This window comes from Dunckerocampus dactyliophorus, chromosome 1 (assembly GCF_027744805.1).
Source record: "Dunckerocampus dactyliophorus isolate RoL2022-P2 chromosome 1, RoL_Ddac_1.1, whole genome shotgun sequence".
NCBI classification, from domain to species: domain Eukaryota; kingdom Metazoa; phylum Chordata; class Actinopteri; order Syngnathiformes; family Syngnathidae; genus Dunckerocampus; species Dunckerocampus dactyliophorus.
Genome location: NC_072819.1, coordinates 15,997,532 through 16,016,555, shown reverse-complemented (window position 1 = coordinate 16,016,555; position 19,024 = coordinate 15,997,532). Strand labels below are relative to the sequence as shown.

At 38.6% G+C, this 19,024-nt stretch overlaps 1 protein-coding gene across 6 annotated transcripts in view; it reads left to right on the top strand.

Annotated features, from left to right (window-relative positions):
* The window catches only part of agrn (agrin), a 379,909-nt gene that overhangs the window by 170,341 nt on the left and 190,544 nt on the right, over positions 1-19,024 (top strand). For all 6 annotated transcript variants that reach the window (XM_054781405.1, XM_054781230.1, XM_054781147.1 and 3 more), the window contains one exon: positions 253-468. In XM_054781405.1, coding sequence (XP_054637380.1) covers positions 253-468 — 216 coding nt within the window. The remainder of the gene's footprint in view (positions 1-252; positions 469-19,024) is intronic.

Genomic DNA, 19,024 nt, shown 5'->3' with positions numbered 1-19,024 from the left:
CATAGAGAACTGTTTTTCTTACGTCTTTCTCATGCAGTGCCATTATTAAAGTACAAAAATGAACTTGATTTATAATGAACTTGTTTTCACTTTTCCAATTCACGCTCTGTCCAATTATTAACTGCTTCCAGTTGATGCCTTGACCTCTTTGTTATGATGCTCCTGAAAGACGTAACCTTGCACATGTATTTCAGTTGCTTTTGATTTGTTATTGATCATTCCTAAGTAGTTTTTGTTTCGTTCTATTCGCAGGCTGCCGAGGGATGCTGTGCGGTTTCGGCGCCGTTTGCGAGCGAGACCCTAGCGACCCCGCCGAGGCCCGGTGCATTTGCAAGAGGGTGGATTGCCCATCGTTGGTGGCGCCTGTCTGCGGCTCCGATTCGTCGACCTACTCAAACGAGTGCGAGCTGGAGAAAGCCCAGTGCCATACCCAGCGGCGCATCAAGGTGCTACGCAAGGGTCCCTGCTGTAAGTAGCCATAACTAACCCAAAACGCCCTCTACCAACTGTAGTGCTAACATTACACTACATTTTAAAAGCAACATCATGGTAGGTTAGCCTATTCACTAGGGGTGTAACGCTTCATTTTAATAATGTTTGTATCACGATTTGTGGTTGCCGATACGATTCAAGGACGATATTAGTTCATTTAGAATGATACTATCTGACACGATTCAGTAAATTTACATCGATTCAGTAACCTTTTAGCCAAAAATTCAACCAATGTGACTGTGAAATAAATCCCCGGATACTGGACAGTGCAGGTGAAGTTTCCTACATCCCTATTGTTTTTGCAAGGAATCAGGTATAAATGATTAATAATGCTGATATAAATTATCAATGACTACAAAAAAAATGTTAAAAATGCAATACAAAATCAGGATGAACAGAGGTTGGTATACCTTTCCATGATGAATTATTTACTTTAAATCGTGCAATCCAAACCTGCACTTTGCACCCAAAGGTGAGGGACATTATGCATATTCCTCAGCAAATGAATGTGGTATGGTGTCTTCAATTACGTGTTGAAACTTTCTCACCTGTACGAGCCAATCGCAGCAGGGGCTTTTTTTTGGGCCGATAATCCTCCTGATCAGAGCAGCCATTTGAAAGAACGTTGCAGCAACTAGCAAGAATACACACTGTAAAGCCTGCGGTGCTTAAATCCAATGCTTTATTTCCTGGTATAGATTCAACTGATTGATTACCTTTTAAACAATTTTAGATCAGTAAATATGTCATTCGGAATGGAAACTAGAGAACCCAGATTGGTGTATTTGAATCATAGGAATATAAATGCATCAATGTAGTGAATGACTCGTTACGCTCCTACTATTCACTGAAGAAAAACATGATCAAAATTACAGCTCCCATGTCTGTAGCTCACTGACAGATAGTTGAAAGAGCGCTGGGCTTTATTTTATGATGTGTAGCGAAGCCTTTAAAAAAATATTTACAAAGCTCTCCACCGTGAAGTGGAGTATGTACGTGCTGGGCTCAGAGGCAGTTATCATGTCATGCCTCATGTTTGGTGCACAAAAACAAGCTCTGGCAACACATATTACTAACATCACTAAAAAGTCACTTTTGCATAATAGGGGACCTTTAACAAATATAGTGCTTTTTTAAAAAATTATATTTGAAGTTAGATTCTGCTATGATTTCAAAGTGGTTTGAAATTTAAGATTAGAGGATGTTATTAAAAACAATATCCATTATTAATCACAAATTTCAATGAAAAAAATCATGTAATTTTTATACAAATTAACAGTGCAATTTTATACAAAATCCTACCAGATTCTTGTAAGAACAGTCACCGGTAAGTTTCATAAATGGCCATCATTTTCCATCCGTTTGACTGTAGCCGTAATAAAAGGTGATGATGTGGGGAAAAATACATGTCTTCATTCGGTGACTGCACTCCTGATAGGAGGGGTGAGTTGATTCATATCGGACATGACAGCTTCTCAGTATTCTAACCACTTCATTTACCTCAGCAAAAACCTGCCAATCAATTGAAAACGAGTGAATGTGAGCATTTGCCAGGAAGTCCAACTGACATGATTCTTGGAATACTCACCTTGGGTAGGCTTTCTCTTGACCCCAATCTGCCTGGAAACGCTGATCTCAGGCAGAGTGACCTGTAAAGACCTGTCAATACTGTCTGAATGTAACGAACAAGATGTTGTCACTTGACTTCACATGACCTCCGACTGTGGCTTATTTCACTCTCTCACACACATTCACGCACCGCCGATACATATTTTAGCATAGTCAATTGTGGCATGTGGAAAAAAAAGTTACAAAAATAATTATGGTCAATAAAAAAACCAAATTATTCATTGTTTATTGAGCCGTGTCTTTGATCTTTGGGCGAGCTATAATTACTGTTTTGACACGAATATAAGATGACCCCTTCATGTTTTTTTTCAAGTTCCCTATTAGACAAAAGTGACTATCTAATGATGTTCTAACAGTAATATGTATAAGAAATGTAAGAAAACATTTGGTGGTATTATTATGTTGGACAAGTGCAGTTTCCGTGTGTATGTAAAAAGTAAATAAAGTGCACAATAGCGCTCCCAGAAGCCAACAAACTGATGAACGGCAACAAAACAGTACCTCTTGCCTTGAAGTTGAGAAAGGTTTCTGTGGAAGAGACAACCGCTCTGAGCGTGAAGAGATGTCTTAGTGTGTTGTGTACAGGCACTGCAAGGACGTATGCGCTACGATGTCTCTACCAATATTGAACCTGGAGTGGTGAATACTCTCCCTTTTACAGAGAAACGGCCAGGCCGCTCTCATCTTATGTAGCCACTCTAGTGGAACGCGGCCTTTGCATGCTTCCCTTTCGCACAGCGGCATGCAGGCAATGCAAGCCTCTTCACCTGCTGCTCCATCTGCTGTAACATACAGTACTTCTAGCAGATCCAACACAACCATAGACAACATGTTTGCATGGCGAATTGTCAAAGGCTGGTAGAAAAGTCAAGCACTGTCAATAGGTTGTTTTTCCATAGTTGTCACAACAAACAGTCCGTGGTCTTTATCTTCGATAGGCTGAAGTGGACAATATTCCGTAAGACAGAAACTGCATGTATGTACTCAAAAATGGTAGATTCCAATATACTGGTATCAGGGCAAATTCTCAAAAACAAAATTTCAGGAGTCAATCTTGACTCACATTTAAGTTTTAAAAAACATGTAAAAAAAAAAAAAGGCTCAGAAAACTGAAGCACAACATCTCTAACTTTTGACATATCAGAAACGCTCTTTCTCCCGAAGTTTCCAAAACATATTTACGTGCTATGATTCTTTCTTAAATGAGACATTGAATGACACCAGCCGCACGGTGGTCTAGTGGTTAGCATGTTGGCCAACACAGTAACAGTCTGGAGATTGGGAAGACCTGGGTTTGATTCTCTGTGTGGAGTTTGCATGTTCTCCCCGTGCGTGTGTGGGGTTTTCTCTGGGTACTCCGGTTTCCTCCCACATTCCAAAAACATGCATGTTAGGTTAATTGGAGACTCTAAATTGTCCATAGGTATGAATGTGGGTGTGAATGGTTGTTTGTCTATATGTGCCCTGCCATTGGCTGGCGACCAGTCCAGGTGTACCCGCCTGTCGCCCGTAGTCAGCTGGGATAGGCTCCAGCATACCCCTGCTACCCTAATGAGGAAAAGCGGTATAGAAAATGGATGGATGACACCAAAACATGTTAATCTTGTTATTTCCGCAGTGAAAAATAACATTTGAAGGCATATTTCCTGTGTTAGATGTGTACTTGAAAATTTAAATATTTACCTTTTAAAAATCTTTTAAAGGAGGGGCAAGTGACGTCAACACCAGACGATCCTAGTCGGAATGCTTTCTCAGTTGTTATAGTCCAGTTCTGGATGAATTGCTTTTTGTTTGTTATATATTTTTTTATATTATGCCCGCTCGTTGTGTTGAAGGCTTTTGCTGGAACGCTCGAGGAGATGGAGTAAGCTTGTTCACATTCTTAAAAGACACCATTCGCCTTGTAAGATCGTCAAACTTTGTGGGACAAATGTTTCCATACTGCCCCGCAGATGGAAATAAAAAGTAAAAAACCCACAAGATGTTCGACTGTGGAAAAGCATGCCAAGGTGGTAGTCAATCCGCATTTCTTCTACTAATATGCTTCATAATAGCTAGCCTAGTGCTCATGGCAGCTAATGCAATGTGGATTCCTAACTGATGCGCTAGCTAGGTGGCTAATGTGCTATCTGTTGTAGCTGTCACTGCCAGTAAAACCTACCATACTTCTCACAACACAATATTAATGAATGTTATTATTGTTGTGAATATGTCACTTTCTCTGCGTACGTTCATGGCTGTGCTTGTTTGCACCTGGTTGCCGGTGTCACCCGTAAGTGTTCTAGACCTGAATTGTTAGCAAAGCATGACTTGCTGTCACTCGTCTTTTTAGCCTAACTTGCAGTCCATCTGTTAGTTTCAGTATGTGACTAAATATTTTTTTTTACTAGATCTACAAATCCTAGAATAATACTATGGGGTTTCATTCCAGGGCTAACTGGTCTTTTATTTTGCAGCTGTCTGTGTCACATACTGACAGTAAAAAAAAAAACCCTCATTTTTTGCGTGTGTGATATCATAGTTATCACAACACAATGTCAGTGAATGTTATCAATGTGTTATTGTAGTGAATATGTCACTTACTTGGCTTTGCTGTGAGTTCATGGCTGCATGTGTTTGAATCTGGTTCCCGGAATGTAGTCTGGCAGTGACGACACAACCAAGATGCCGTCGGTTCAGACAACTCGCTGGGGTGCGTGTCAAAATCGAGTCAAAATCACCACTTCATTTCAACTCCTATTTCATAGTTGTTTATTTATTGATGACAGCAGTATGACATAAATTAAGTGAGTACTTTCAGTTTGTTATTGTTTTTTTCTAACTTTTTTTGTTGTCATGACCACTTTAAACTTTATTGGATCACTGTCCGGACAGGTGCTGAAAATACTTTATAAAAAGACAAGATGGTACAGTCGTCACTCGCTATGTCACTGTTCGAATATCGCTCCCTCACTCTCTTGCGTAGTTTTCGCAAATTAATTAATAAATATTCGCTTTTGTGGTTGAATACTGCCTATTATTGATCAAAGAAATGCATATTTAAGCAAATTGTAATTATTGTTAGCCTAAATTAAGCATTTTCAAGCAAATTAATTAAATTAATTAACTAAATTAACTAAAATATAAATACAAGGCAGAGGAAGTAGAATTCAGTATAGATTGGCCACTAAATGTCAGTAATTGTTCAATGAGATGAACACCAGCTCGCCAGAAAAGGCATTTATTGCAGGTTGAAATTATCTCACAACACACAATGATAATAAAATAATAATCATAATAATAATAATACGGGCTCCTGTTTGGGCCATAACCCACGAAAAGCTAAAGCTGAACTCTAAACCTCCGACGTCACTTCCTGTATTCCACATATGTATCCGCCCACCATTACGGTCCCCTAGGGAACACATTTACTGTGATACATGTTATTTCATGTCCAGAGGGCTCTAATAATGTTAAAAACCTTATTTAGAAGATCGTATCGCGGCCAGGTCTGGAACCAATTAACAGCAATAAATGAGGGGTGACTGTGCCACCATGGTAACATTCTGTCTAAATATAACAAACAGCTTTGGTAATTTAATGATCTTTTCTTACATTCGTTTGGTTTATAAAAAATTCATAATGGTGCCCCCCACCTACTGAAAAATTGTGTGATGCTCTTCTCTGAGTCTTATTTTGTTGTTGTTTCTTTGTTTGTTTTACTTTTAGGAAATTAGGGAGAATTAGTTAAGCAATTTTTTGTTGTTCAGCAGTTATGTTTGTTGTTATTTATACTGTATGTATTATTCTTATTTTTATGTTTATATTTTGATATTATACTTTTATTTCATTTTATTTAAATCTCTGAAGAGAAATACCACTTTGGAAATATCATTGTTTTTTTTTTTACATATTATTATTCTTCTTTGTCATGTAACCATTCCAAGGAAGCTTGGTCTCAAGTGTCATGGTCAGGGAACCGGTTTTTCAGGTTTATAGACCTGGCACTGGAGTTTTGGGTACTCTGTGACAAATGGAGCAGAAGCAGGATCGTTATATATGAAGCTGTTTGTGTCCAGTTGGAACAGATGACCATGCGCATATGTTTCAAACCTGTAGGCCTGGTTTAAATTCCTAGACTCTGAGTCATCAGAGTCAGTGACAAATGGTGTAAGAAGTGGGATTGTGCAGGCTGTGTAAGCTATCTCTAATAGCTGTTGTAGTAGCTACCTCGCCATGTGGTGTTTTTCAGAGAAATACCGTAATTTCCGGTATAAGACGCTACTTTTTCCTCATGCTTTGAACCCTGTGGCTTATATAGTGAAGCGGCTAATTTATGGCTAAAAGAACTACAATTCCCATGATGCTTAGAGTGCAGCTTCAAGAAGTAGTGAATTGGATGAGTGAGGTGGACGCTAATGTCACGTTTTGAATGCTTATGCAGCGATCGTGTTTTGATTTGACAAATCTTAAGTAAGTTTGATCAAGTGTACAATTACTACAGCTTCTGTTTGGGCTGCTTGGGCCGCGGCAAAAAAGCGTGTCATGTTTCATCATTGGAGCTAACAAGTGACACAGGGAACACCGAGTGGAAGTAGGATTGCAAGGTTTATACTGTAGTGTGCCTTTCTTTATAGTGTGTCAAAAAATTCACCAACGGGTTTCGAAAGGCTGGACTACAGCGTGATGAAGAGGGCAGCTCAAGCTAAAGGGCTAATTTGCCTCAAGACGAAAGTGACACCGAGAGTGAAGGAAAGGCAATTCTGATGCTGAAGAAGACGACTTTAGTGGTTTTAGTTCCAAGGAGGAAGAAGATGGCGATGAATGAGTTTTCTGGTAGGCTACTGTTTAACTAGGCATGTTACATGCAATGTTCAGCACTGTTTGGAAAAAAAAAACATTTATTTAATTAAAAGTTAAAAACACGTATAATGTGGACACCTCTGCCTTATAGATCTGTGTGGCCTATATATGTACAAGTCTTTTTTTTCTCTTTAAATTTAGTGGGTGTGGCTTATATACCGGCAATAGCACAGGCCTAAGCATTCTAAAGTTAAAATAGGGTGTTTTGTAGAGCATGCACGAGAAATTTCAAGTAATCCGACTTATTATTTTTCAGAAAAATAATAGCACAGGCGCCACAGTAGGGGTATATGTTTTGACTAATCACCTTTCAGGAGTAGAAGAGTGAGTTCACGCAAATGCATACATACAGTGACGTGACTGCACTTAATGTTGCTTTAAACATTAACGCAAACATCTCCACCCTGCAAAGAGGTCTCTAAAAGGTCAGCATTCAGTGGACAAAAATCCTCTGTAATCAGAAATTACGCATGCAGATTAGCAAACTCAGCCATGCGATCCACTTTCCCTTCCCCATTTGCCTCCTAAAGATAACATCTCTGCTTTTCTCGCTGTTGCTGTCATAAGCAGTAGATAGGCACAAACACACAAACTAATCACATTTCTCAGAGGAGATTGTCTAACACATTTATGCACGCTCACGCCAACACACAAGAGGGCCAAGAGGTCACGGTATGCAACTCCTTTTCCCTGCTCTCATTTCCCCAAGGCCTTGATTCTTGCTTGGTATTCATCACCATAAACTGGCCGGACTAACTACGCAGTGTGTGCATGGATGCAGTGCTCATGCCTCATGCATCATACATTAAATATACATTTGTTGTGAAGCTCTGTCATCTTCACAAACATTTGCTGCTATTTTCTCTTCATACATTTCAAAAGAGGACTGCAGATGTTCGTCTCTGTATCAGCAAGCTGTGCTATTGACCTGTTGATCTAAAAAATGTAGCTGTAAATCATACAAAATGTTGCAGAGAAATGCTGCATTCAATGTAAAGTGGCTGCTCAGGTGTCAAAAAGTAAAACAACAAAAGTAAAGCACTCTTATAACATGTGGAGTAGTGGCTCAGCACACTTCACTAACACAGAGTGCTTGTGCTTAAAAAAATGCTTTTTGCCTTTTTTGCTCTAATTTTGCCTGTTACTGTATATTTTACAATTCACTACATTGTTTTAATTAAGTTATAATAATTTGAAAAAAGCTATACTTTCAAAAAAATTATGAAATCAAATCTTTTTTTTCTCCTTATCAATGCACTTTTTAAAAAGCTGTTTAATTGAAATTATTTAAAAAAATAATATATAATAATATTTAAAAAATCATTAAAATACTTTCTTTTTAAATACTTATTGTAGTTGAATTATTAAATATTCAAACTTGTTTAGCGTTTGGGTATATACTGTATATTTCACTACTACATTCAATTATAAATTTTAATTCATTTTAACGTAAAATAGAAAGATTTCTTTCAGAATTAAATCATTGATTAAAAAATAACCATAATAGTTAAAAAGAAATGTATGTCTTGTTCTTTTCAAACTTGTTTAGTGTTTGGGTATACACTGTTACTGTAGTTAATTCAATTATCGTATATACTTATACATATACATATATACTATATAACTGAGCAACGGGGCTGCTATTCAATGCTATATTGATAAGAAACAATAATAATTTATTTTTCATTTCCTTCCTTTGGTAAGTGCGGCTGTTTTGGCATGGCAAGGCAAGGCAAGTTTATTTATAGAGCACAATTCATACACAATGAAATTCAACGTGCTTTACAGAAAAGAAGGGTAAAATCACTTCATCAAATCATTCCGTAAACACATAAAATCATTCTGAAATCATTCCATAAGACAAACACTATATAAAAATGAAGAGTGCAGATGAAATACTTTCAGTTCTGAAATGCACAGTTGAATAGAAGTGTTTTCAGCTTGATTTGGACATTGCCAAAGTTGAGGATTGTAGCACATCTTCTGGAGCAGCCCGTGTTTAGTCTTAACTGGGCACCCGCAGGAGACCACTACCTGAGCTTCTCAGAGCTCGAGATGGTTTATGTGGCTTCCACATGATCACATGGTCAACTGGCAGAACTCAGGTCTAGCAGAACCAAATGTGGGACTTTGCCTGCATCTGTGTTCAGACGGATATCATTTGTCACCGGCACCTTGATGAACACCTGATTGGAAAGTATCAAACACATTTTTAGAAAGGAGAAAGTCCGTAAGCTGTTGGTATACAACCTTTTCAGTACTGTGGCATCAAGACTGCTCTTCTCAGAAGAGGCTTAATGACAACAGTTTTAGGGCTTTGGAAATGTTCCAGTTTGAAGTGAGATGTTAACTAGATGCCTGAGTTGTGGTAGCAAACTGCTCAGCACAGACTTTAAAAATCTAGTGGGCAACTCATCAAGGCAGCACGTTGATGGACCCAGACTGCAGATGATCTCTTTGACTGTTTTGTCAATGACAGGTGTGAAATGTCAAGGTGTCTAGCTGGCTGCAGAATAATTATTTGTGTTGTGGTAATGATTGCATTTTTTATACTTTGAAGTTGTTAATGTTGCAAACTCATTGCACTTAGATGTAGAAATGAGTTGTAAGGGAGTGAAACTGGTGGGTGTGTTAATCTGTTCACTGTAGCATACAGTACACGAGAGTTGTTACTACAGTTGGTGATGATTTCAGAAAAATAACTCTCCCTTGTTCTACGCAAGGTTTGGTTGGAAACACAACGCTTTTCTTTGTAAACCTCATAATGAAACTGGAGCTTTGACTTACGCCATTTCCGTTTGGCTCTCCGGAACTCCCTTTTCTGTGCCGTGACAGACTCTTCTTTTCTCCATGGTGCCTTTTGCTTACTTTTAACCATTCTAACCTTGACAGGAGCAATGGTATCCAAAACATCTACGATACTTGATGTATAAGTGCTCAACAGATCATCAACGTTAGAACACGGGACGTTTTCAAACTTAATCCTTGCAATAAACTGTGTCCCTGTGCTGTTATTAAATAAGTCTTCCCTGAACACCTGCAGAACCAACTGCTGGTTTGGTGTAAAAGACAGGTCAAACAAAACACAAAAGTGATCAGACAAAGCAACATCCACAACATTCACATTTGAAAAAGCAACACCCTTATTAATGATCAAATCAAGAGTGTGACCTCTGCTCTGGGTAGGTTCAGTCACATGCTGACTTAGACCAAACATTTCAAGGACAGCAGTGAGTTCTTTAGCATGCCTGTCATTAGCTACCTCCACATGCATGTTCAAGTCCCCTGTAATGACCAAACAGTCAAAATCAGTGCACAAAACTGAAAGTAATTCAGTAAAATCCTCAACAAAACAAATCTGTGGTGGTTTGTAAATGTAATATAAAGTGTGGAAGTTTGTTTTAACACCATTTTGAAAGACACATACTCAAAAAAAGAAAAAAGCCCAAATTAAAATTGTTCGGTGAGTACGTATTGTCCCTGAATAAGGCGCAAACAGCCCAACCCATATGGTTTTGTCCTGTTTCAGATATAAAGTTGAAATGAGGAGGACTAGACTCAATCAGGACAGCATTAGCATTTGTCAAGCCATGTCTCAATGAGAAACACAAAATCAAGATTGTAAAAGGAAATAAAATGATTAATTTAAAATGATTTATTTATTATTTATCTGTCAGTCGTTTCACTCCACCTCTGTTCAGGTGTGGGCCTTTTCCTTTAAACAGATCTTCTCTTTGCCAGAAGAGATTGAAATATTCAATAACGTGTAGTCCCCTGCACTCACAGACTTTGGACAGCCATGTGTTCAGCTGAGCAGCTGGCTGAATTTGTACAACATCAACTCCTTGTATTGTTTCTTGATTTTGCTCATCTTGGTGCATGAGTTCCTTTCTCAATCCGTTCCATAATTTAATTCCAGATACTGAAATGCTGTGGGTTTTTAGCGTTGTTCTCGCATATACTGTAAGTGTTTCAAGTTTAGTTTTTCCCTAAGATCATATTTCTCCTCTCTTGTAGAAAAGTATCGTATGACATTTTGGGGTAATAGGCTATTGTTAGCTTTATGCATTATTTTAGCAGCTTGAAAATTTACTAAATCAGCGAACTATAATATTTGTGATTTTAAAAATAAGGGATTTGTATGTTCTCTATACGCGGCATAATGGATTATCCTCACTTTTTTGCAGTACATTTAGCGAGTGAAGATTGCTTTTATACTGTAGTTTTTACCCCATAGCTCCACACAGTAAGTTCGATATGGTAATACCAGAGAACAGTAAAGAGTGTGGAGTGATTTTTATCAAGAATAACTTTTGCTTCATCCAATATTGAAATATTTCTCGCCACCTTATGTTGTATATTTTTGTTGTGAGATTTCCAGCTCATTTTTTCATCTATGATCCCCAGAAATTTATTTTGGTTCACCCTTTCAATGTCCACTTTGTCTATTTGTATTTGGTCATATCAATCCTTTCTACTATAACCAAATTATTTTTGTTTTACTTAAATTCAAGGATAATCTGTTTTTACAGTATCAAACCATCTTTTTAATATGGCCGTTTCATCCCTGACTTTTTTAATTAGCTCTTGTGTGCTTTCCCCAGAACAAAAGGCAGTAGTATCATCCACAAATAATACCAACTTTGAGTCTTTCGTCACTTTACAGATGTCATTGATATACAAATTGAACAGTTTTGGTCCCAGTATTGACCCCTGGGGTACTCCACATGTGATATTTAAACTTGCAGATGTGTATTCTCCTAGCTTTACATATTGCTTTCTGTTAGCGAGGTAGCTTTTATCCAGTTCAAAACTAATCCTCTAATCCCGTACCTTTCTAATTTTGTAATTAGGATGTCGTGATTAATTTTATCGAAGGCTTTTGTGAGATCCCTAAATACTGAAGCTGCAGTAAATCTCCGTGGATACCAACATTTCGACTTGGCTTTGGCTTAGCACCAAGTCTATTATAAGTGTCTTTACAGAGTCTTGGAAAAGATACAGTATTGTTTAGGATGTATATAACACTATCACCCTTTCCTTTGGAGGTAAATGTGGACATATTACCACTGGATTCCACAGGGAGTGTTGCATGAAGTCCTTTCTCGGTTTCTAAGGCAAAAATCCTTGATGATACAAACATTTCTTGATGAGATATCAGACAGCTTTCACAAGGAGACTTTGTTTGGATTACTCCTCCGGGCATGTTGAGAGAGTTGTAGTCACTGGCTCGACAGATATGTTAAGATAAGATAAGATAAAGATAAAAATGAAAAAAAATGATTCTAAAAGTCTTGGTTCACTTAAAAGAAAAGAAATCTATATAATCTCCAAGACTAGGGGACAAAGTAGAATGATTTTAAAGTGGAAAAAAAGCAATAAGCGACAGAAGCAAGCAGGAACAAGCAAAGACATGTCTGCACTCGACAGATGCAGGAAGCTTTTGGTTTGCAAAGTACACAACTACCTTGAGGAACATATAGTAAATCATTTATTTTTACAAGTACTGCACATACAGTTAATGCCAACACAACAACAATGTAAATGTGTGTTGTATAATATTGTAAGCACCAGTTAATGGAATGGACTGCCAGTTCATCATTTTTGAAGCAAACATCAATGAACTACATTTACTGTGCGTTTTTTGACTGCAGCTCTGAAATGATCAATTACTGTTTTCCCTTTCAATTGTGCTTTAAGTCTCAACACAATTATGTAACAATTATACTCGCCTTTCTTTTGTTGGTCACTTGATGCCTGTTGTATATCGTGACAATAATGAAATTCCACACAAGTCCCATAATAAGCTATTTTTCAGCAGTGGCTTAGATTTAGTGTTAATCACAACAACGACACTAAATAAACAAGAGCAGTATTTTGTGTTTCATTTATGCAAATCACATTAAAGTTTAATTGTGGAAATTGTGTGGGTGGTCTGCATGTGTTTATAAAATAAAAAAAGGTTTGTTTTGCTCACAAGTACAATGACTAGTCCTCCACAGTGCCAGAAGAATAAATTATTTTTGTCCGCTAGTTACTGTAAGGTCCTGTCCACACTGGAACGCTCCAAGAATTGTTTTTTTTTTTTACGGGGTGAAAAAAAATGGCATCCACGCAGTGTCGGATTAGTAAATAGTCACATTCAGATAGGAATGTATCACTGGGTGAAAACGATGTTAATACATAGGGCACACCTACCTGTGGCGCTGTAAACAGACATGCAAACAAAACCATGTGACAACAAAATTATACAAGAAGTAAGAACCCGCACACACAAGGTCCATCGTCTTCCGCTTTCCAAGGCTTGTCTAGACTGACGACGAAATGGAAATACTTCTGCGAGTCATTTTGTAGTACAAGACAAACAATATCAGGGAAATGTCGACTGGGGGGAGTCATGCCAGCTTGACGGCAGTGGTCACTTGAGGTCACGTGACGCCGATGGGACGGTGACGTTATCACTGTCAGAAAGTAGCTATTTGCTTGTCTAAACGGCAATTACACGCCGGCGTTATCAGATTTTCCCACTCTGGCAGCCGTTTTCAAAAAATACAGGACAGGACTGTTGCCATGCGGATTAAAGGCTGAAATGATCAAATACTTTGCCGTTGCGACTCAAAAATTAACACCACAACCTTTACCTCTCACTGCAGTGTGGTTCTGTCTCTCCTTCTCCTAGTGCATATTATCTGAAGAGAAAATATTAAATAAATACGTAGTTGTCATTTTAAACAATGTCCATTGTGCAGGGTCAATTTTAAATGGGAGAGGGGTCAATGTGATTTCAAGTGGATGTGAGGTGAAAGAAGTACATGTATGGCAAAGGAGAAGAAGAAACCATTTTGATTGTTTTTCTTGTTGAATTTTAAATGAGAATGGATGGTAACCATTGACATGATGGGCTGCTTTTGACTGTATACAGTAGTTGTTCCTCGTTTACCACGGTTAATTGGTTCTAGACCCGACCGTGACAAGTGAGTTTCAGCAACGTAGCATTCAATATAAATCAATTTTTGTAGTTAGAGCATAGAAAACCTGTTTATGACTTTTTAAAGACAATTTTTACCATTATTAGAGCCCTGTAGGCATGAAATAACACCCCTATAGTTACCTTTACACTCCTATTCTTTTCCGTTTGCAACACATTGCTCAACTGTAATGCACAGGCTACGGCATCACTGCAGGGACACAAGAGTGTCATGCCATGTCGGACATGCCATTGCTGACTCCATGCAGTGTGAAGGTGATCTAATTGAATGTCATGTCTCATCAATGTAACATTACAGACGCCTAGTAGCCAGAATACTATATATGACTTGTCTTTCAATAGTTTATGACTAATAATAGTCCATAGTCAACCACAATACAGCAGTCATTTATTAATTAATTAACTTTCGAACAATCACGATAGAGTGAGGGAGCAATTATGCACATATTTATTATTAATTTATCATTTATTTTATATTTTTTCACCCCTCCATTTTCTGATCTCTTATGCAGTTATCAATGGAATATTTGTATTTTATTGTATTATTTTATTATTATTATTATTCATATTGATTGTATGTATTTATACTCCTATGTATTTAGTTGTAATTATTTTTTTATTATTTTTTATATATATATATGTATTTAATTGCATTTGCATGCTTTGAGCAAATCAATAAAACAGTAATTGCCTTTTAGCAGAGTGAAACAATTGTAGCATTTTTTGTGTGTAGTGTAAAACAAGTGTAAAACAGAAAAGTATGGTAGCATCTTGGCGTCAGAGATTGTCTTATTTTATTTTATTGTATTCTTCCTATCTATCCATTTTATGTACTGTTCCTATCCCGTTTTGTTTTATTTTATTTGATTAATTTTCAACACCACTAAAACAGTAAGGTACATCTTTAGTGATTTTTTTTGCGTCCTTTGAGACCAAACTATAGGAAAAACTAAACCCGACAAAAAGTGCAATGTTTAGAGCTGCTGAAATAAAATGGCAATAATTTGTCCAAGTGTTATCTGAGATGCTGAATCGACATATATTCCCTGACGATGATTGAGAAGCGAGTGGAAGCAGAGAGCAGCAATTTGACTGAAAGTGTAGCTTTTAATGCATTCATATGGAGTCGGTTATGGCACTACAGTATATGCGCTTTATGCAAATAGTCCATGGAGAACCATGGACTAACAGCTATTGTAAGTGACATCTTTATAGACATAACTCATTGGCAATTGGTCAACACTCGGCTACGCCAGCAAATGAGCTAATGGAAGGAGAATTTTATTCCTATACAATATATGGCATCATAGTATGTCCTCCCGAGGTCTGGATCACGTTGCAGTGAAGTGTATTTTTTAATAGGTGTAAATGTATAAAGTCCCTCCTGCTACCTAGCCTTGGTGATGCGCAATAACAGTCATTTCAACAGCAGTAGTTAGCATTACAGGCCGACTTAAGAGCACATGCATGTCGTGAAATTTGCAATCTGACCAAAATCTCTTCGAACTGACATCAAAAAGAGGAGCAGACTCAATGACGGGTCGTGACCTGTTATCAAAGTTAAGCTTCAGACTGTTGTGTTACTGTCTGCAGTTAACTTCTTTTTAGACTTGTGGAAAACATATTAAAGAGGTCCCCTATTATGCAAAAGTGACTAACAGTAATATGTGTCCCTGGGGCCTGTATATGAGCACCGAAGTTGAGAAAACTCAACACTCACTCGTCTGCTGCACTTTTAAGAGAAGCTGGTCAGCTTTAAAGTTTTCAAGACGCCATGAAGGAAAAACCTCCTTCCTCATGGACATGATACCGCCTTTGACCCAACCCTAACTAGATGAGACCGCCCTAGTTGACATAGCTATGCTATTAGGGCTGTATATCGATCAAAATATTTAATCATGATTAATTTCATGTTGTCCATAGTTAACTAGTTGTTTATAGTAAGTGTACCTTTGAAATATCATTTTAAAGTTTTTAATACATCTATCAACATGAGACTGCACAATATGTTTGCTTTATGCATTTTTTTGTTTATTAAATATTCAGGCTCACTTCTGCCTTTGTCATATTGACACAAGCCCCCAAATAGCTGTCCTTGGCTATGCCTGCCGGTAACTAGCACATCGTAACACAAATTTTAGCTTGCAGTTCAAAGCAAAAAATCAGCCCAGAGACGGCTCGCATCTATGGTAATGGTAATGGTCGTTGTAATGGTAATGGTTTCATTCATTTGAACAAGTATGCAAGTTACATTGGAATACATCACATAAATACAATTCACAGTTCCACATGTCCAAAAGGAGTAGCTAGAAGAAAACCTTATTTAATCCTACCCACCATCCGTTTCACATCAATTGCAATACATCTGTTCACTTCCTGTATTCCAAATGTAGTCTTTAGTATTTTAAAATACATAGGAAAATGATAAGGTAATATAACAATGTGGTAAAATACAAAGTCAAAGTTCTTCTCACCGTAAATAATTTATATAACAGTCATAATAAATAATAATAAGTATACAATAGACATAACAGAACATTGTTGGGTAATGGGTGAGTACTGACAATGAACTCACAAGAATGAAGGGTTAGTAGTGAGTGTTGCGGTGCGGGGATAAGAGAGGGACAAAAAAAAAAAAGAGACAAGGACAACAGCAGCAACAACAACAATTGTGACAACAAGAACAGAACAACAGAAACATACAGAACTACATCAGCAAATAAGTGTCTCTGACGACTATAAAGACCCTGACGGACCCTGCTATTAACAAATATCATTATTTTAGTTTTACTTTAGTTGTACTCTAAAAAACACTCGTTGGTTGGGACACTCGTATGCCAAGATACCACTGTATAAATGACAAATAAAAAATACCTGCAGTGTTCCAGTACCTTCTCTCTGGCATTTGAGACTACTCAACGTACTCCGTGACAACTCACCTCACAGCGACAGTAGATAAAAATACCTTTGGTTTTGTCGAAGCTAAATTTACCATTCAAAATGCCCTTTTCTTTGTTCAGTTCTGCTCAATATTTGTTCCCGCTTGTGGCTCCACATCAACTGCCACACCGCTGCATTTCAACAGGACTTGCGCAAGTTAATCGCGCGTCAAAAAAATTGTGCCATTAAAGGGAGTTCTTGTTAAATAGTTATTAATGCGTTAACTTTGACAGACCAAGTTTTTTATTTTTTTATTGTAATTTTATTATATTAAGTCACCTTTCTGTTACGCTTTTACCATTCATTGGTAAAGGCCCGGTCACACCGCCCGAACTTTGCTGTAGCGTTCCTGGAGCGATGAAAAACATTCATCACCGCTCATAACCGCGCACAAAATGGGAAAAAAAATCGAAAACACGGGCGTTGTCCTAGCGGTGCACCGCTGAAGCCGGCGTTGCTTTAGTGTTGGTTTAACGGTAGCGAACGTTGGTTTAGCGGCTCTGTCTCTCCTTTTTCTCTCTCTTCTCCTTCTGTCAACAGCTTGTTGCAATCTGAGGAGGTTCTGATTCTGCTGCTGGACTAGTGCACCAATCATAGCAAGTCTCTCAGCATCCATGGTAGTACAGTTTTACTGTAACTTTGAGCAAATTCAATATAACTGAGGTCTGCACTCAACGGCTATTCCAAATGGGCTCCTGGTCCATTTCTCCCCGTATTAATAGCCAAATTCTGGTCCCCCTCCGACACCTCCATACCAACGCTAAACCAAAGTTCATCACCGCAATGAATCGCTGCTTCATCGCTGCTTCAACGCCTGACACCGTTCCAGCAATCCCCTGTCTGCTCGTAAAACGCTTACAGCCGCTCCACCAAAGTTTGTGCAACGTTTAATCACTGCCCGGGCAAAGCTGGGGAAGCAGCAGTGGTCCAGCGTTCAAGATTTCTGCGTTGGCGTAGCGGACTAAAGCGTCCACGAACTTGCGTCTAGCGGTGCCAAATTTGACAGGGCGTTGTTAGAGCGGCGATGAACTTTGCCGTAGTGGAAAATTGCCCGCTCCTCACCGCTCGCAATATTTTGTGCAACTTTCGGAACGGTAGGATGGACCATCAGCGGTGGCCGAGCGTATACGCCGTTGCCTTAACGGGGGCCAACTTCTGTTAAACGGTGGTGCGCGGTTACGTGCGGTGATGAATCTTTTTCACCGCTCCAGGGACGCTACAGCAAAGTTTGGGCGTTGTGACCGGGCCTTGATGACTTTTGCGCTTTATTAACAACCTACTATTATTACTATCATAGATGGTAAACTTATTTTTACACTGTATGACAGTTAAAACATTTCAAATATAACCTAAAGCATTGCCTGTACAGTACAGTTAACAAAGTGTTTATGATGGCCACAGTTTGACCCTGGTATGGGTTCATTTCATTGCCATTGTTTCCTATGCGGGGAAAATGATTTCCAAAACCAAAGAAACGACAATAAAGAAATGAATTCTTCTCTGACTGTCAAGTGTGTTGGATCTCATTAGACTGTAATGTTATGTTTGGTGTGTCAAACAGCCCTTTCAAACCTGTGAAGATTTTTGGGCACATTTTCTTTCCAAATGACTTCCTGCCTTTCATGTCACTGTCACCTCTGTCGACCATTATTCTCTTCTTCTTCTCCTCCTGCTGTTGGGAGGTTAGCGAGTTCTTGATTAGAACTCGCACTGCCAAGTTCTCCTACATCGCATCGTTGCATTTGATTAGCTCCATCCCTCCTCTCTCTCCTCTTTTGTCATTGCTGCAGGAAGCAAGCAGCTCATATGCATGCATGCATGCTTGAAAACACATCACAAGCTCATTTTTGCACACTTTTATATGTGCATGGTCCACACACACACACACACACAGACGTGGGTGGGTGTTGACGGTGTGGCAACAGGGCGTCAGCTCAAGCCTCAGTGTGTTGCTGACAACTTCCTGTCCCTAATGAAGCATTCATAAAGTTGCAGCATCAAACAGTGGATCACAGAGCAGGGATGAGCACCTCGAAAAATCCCCCCCACACACACACACGCACGCAATTACACGCACACACATACACACACGTCACCACCCTGCTTCCTGCTTGCCTGCCGGATGGCTGGATG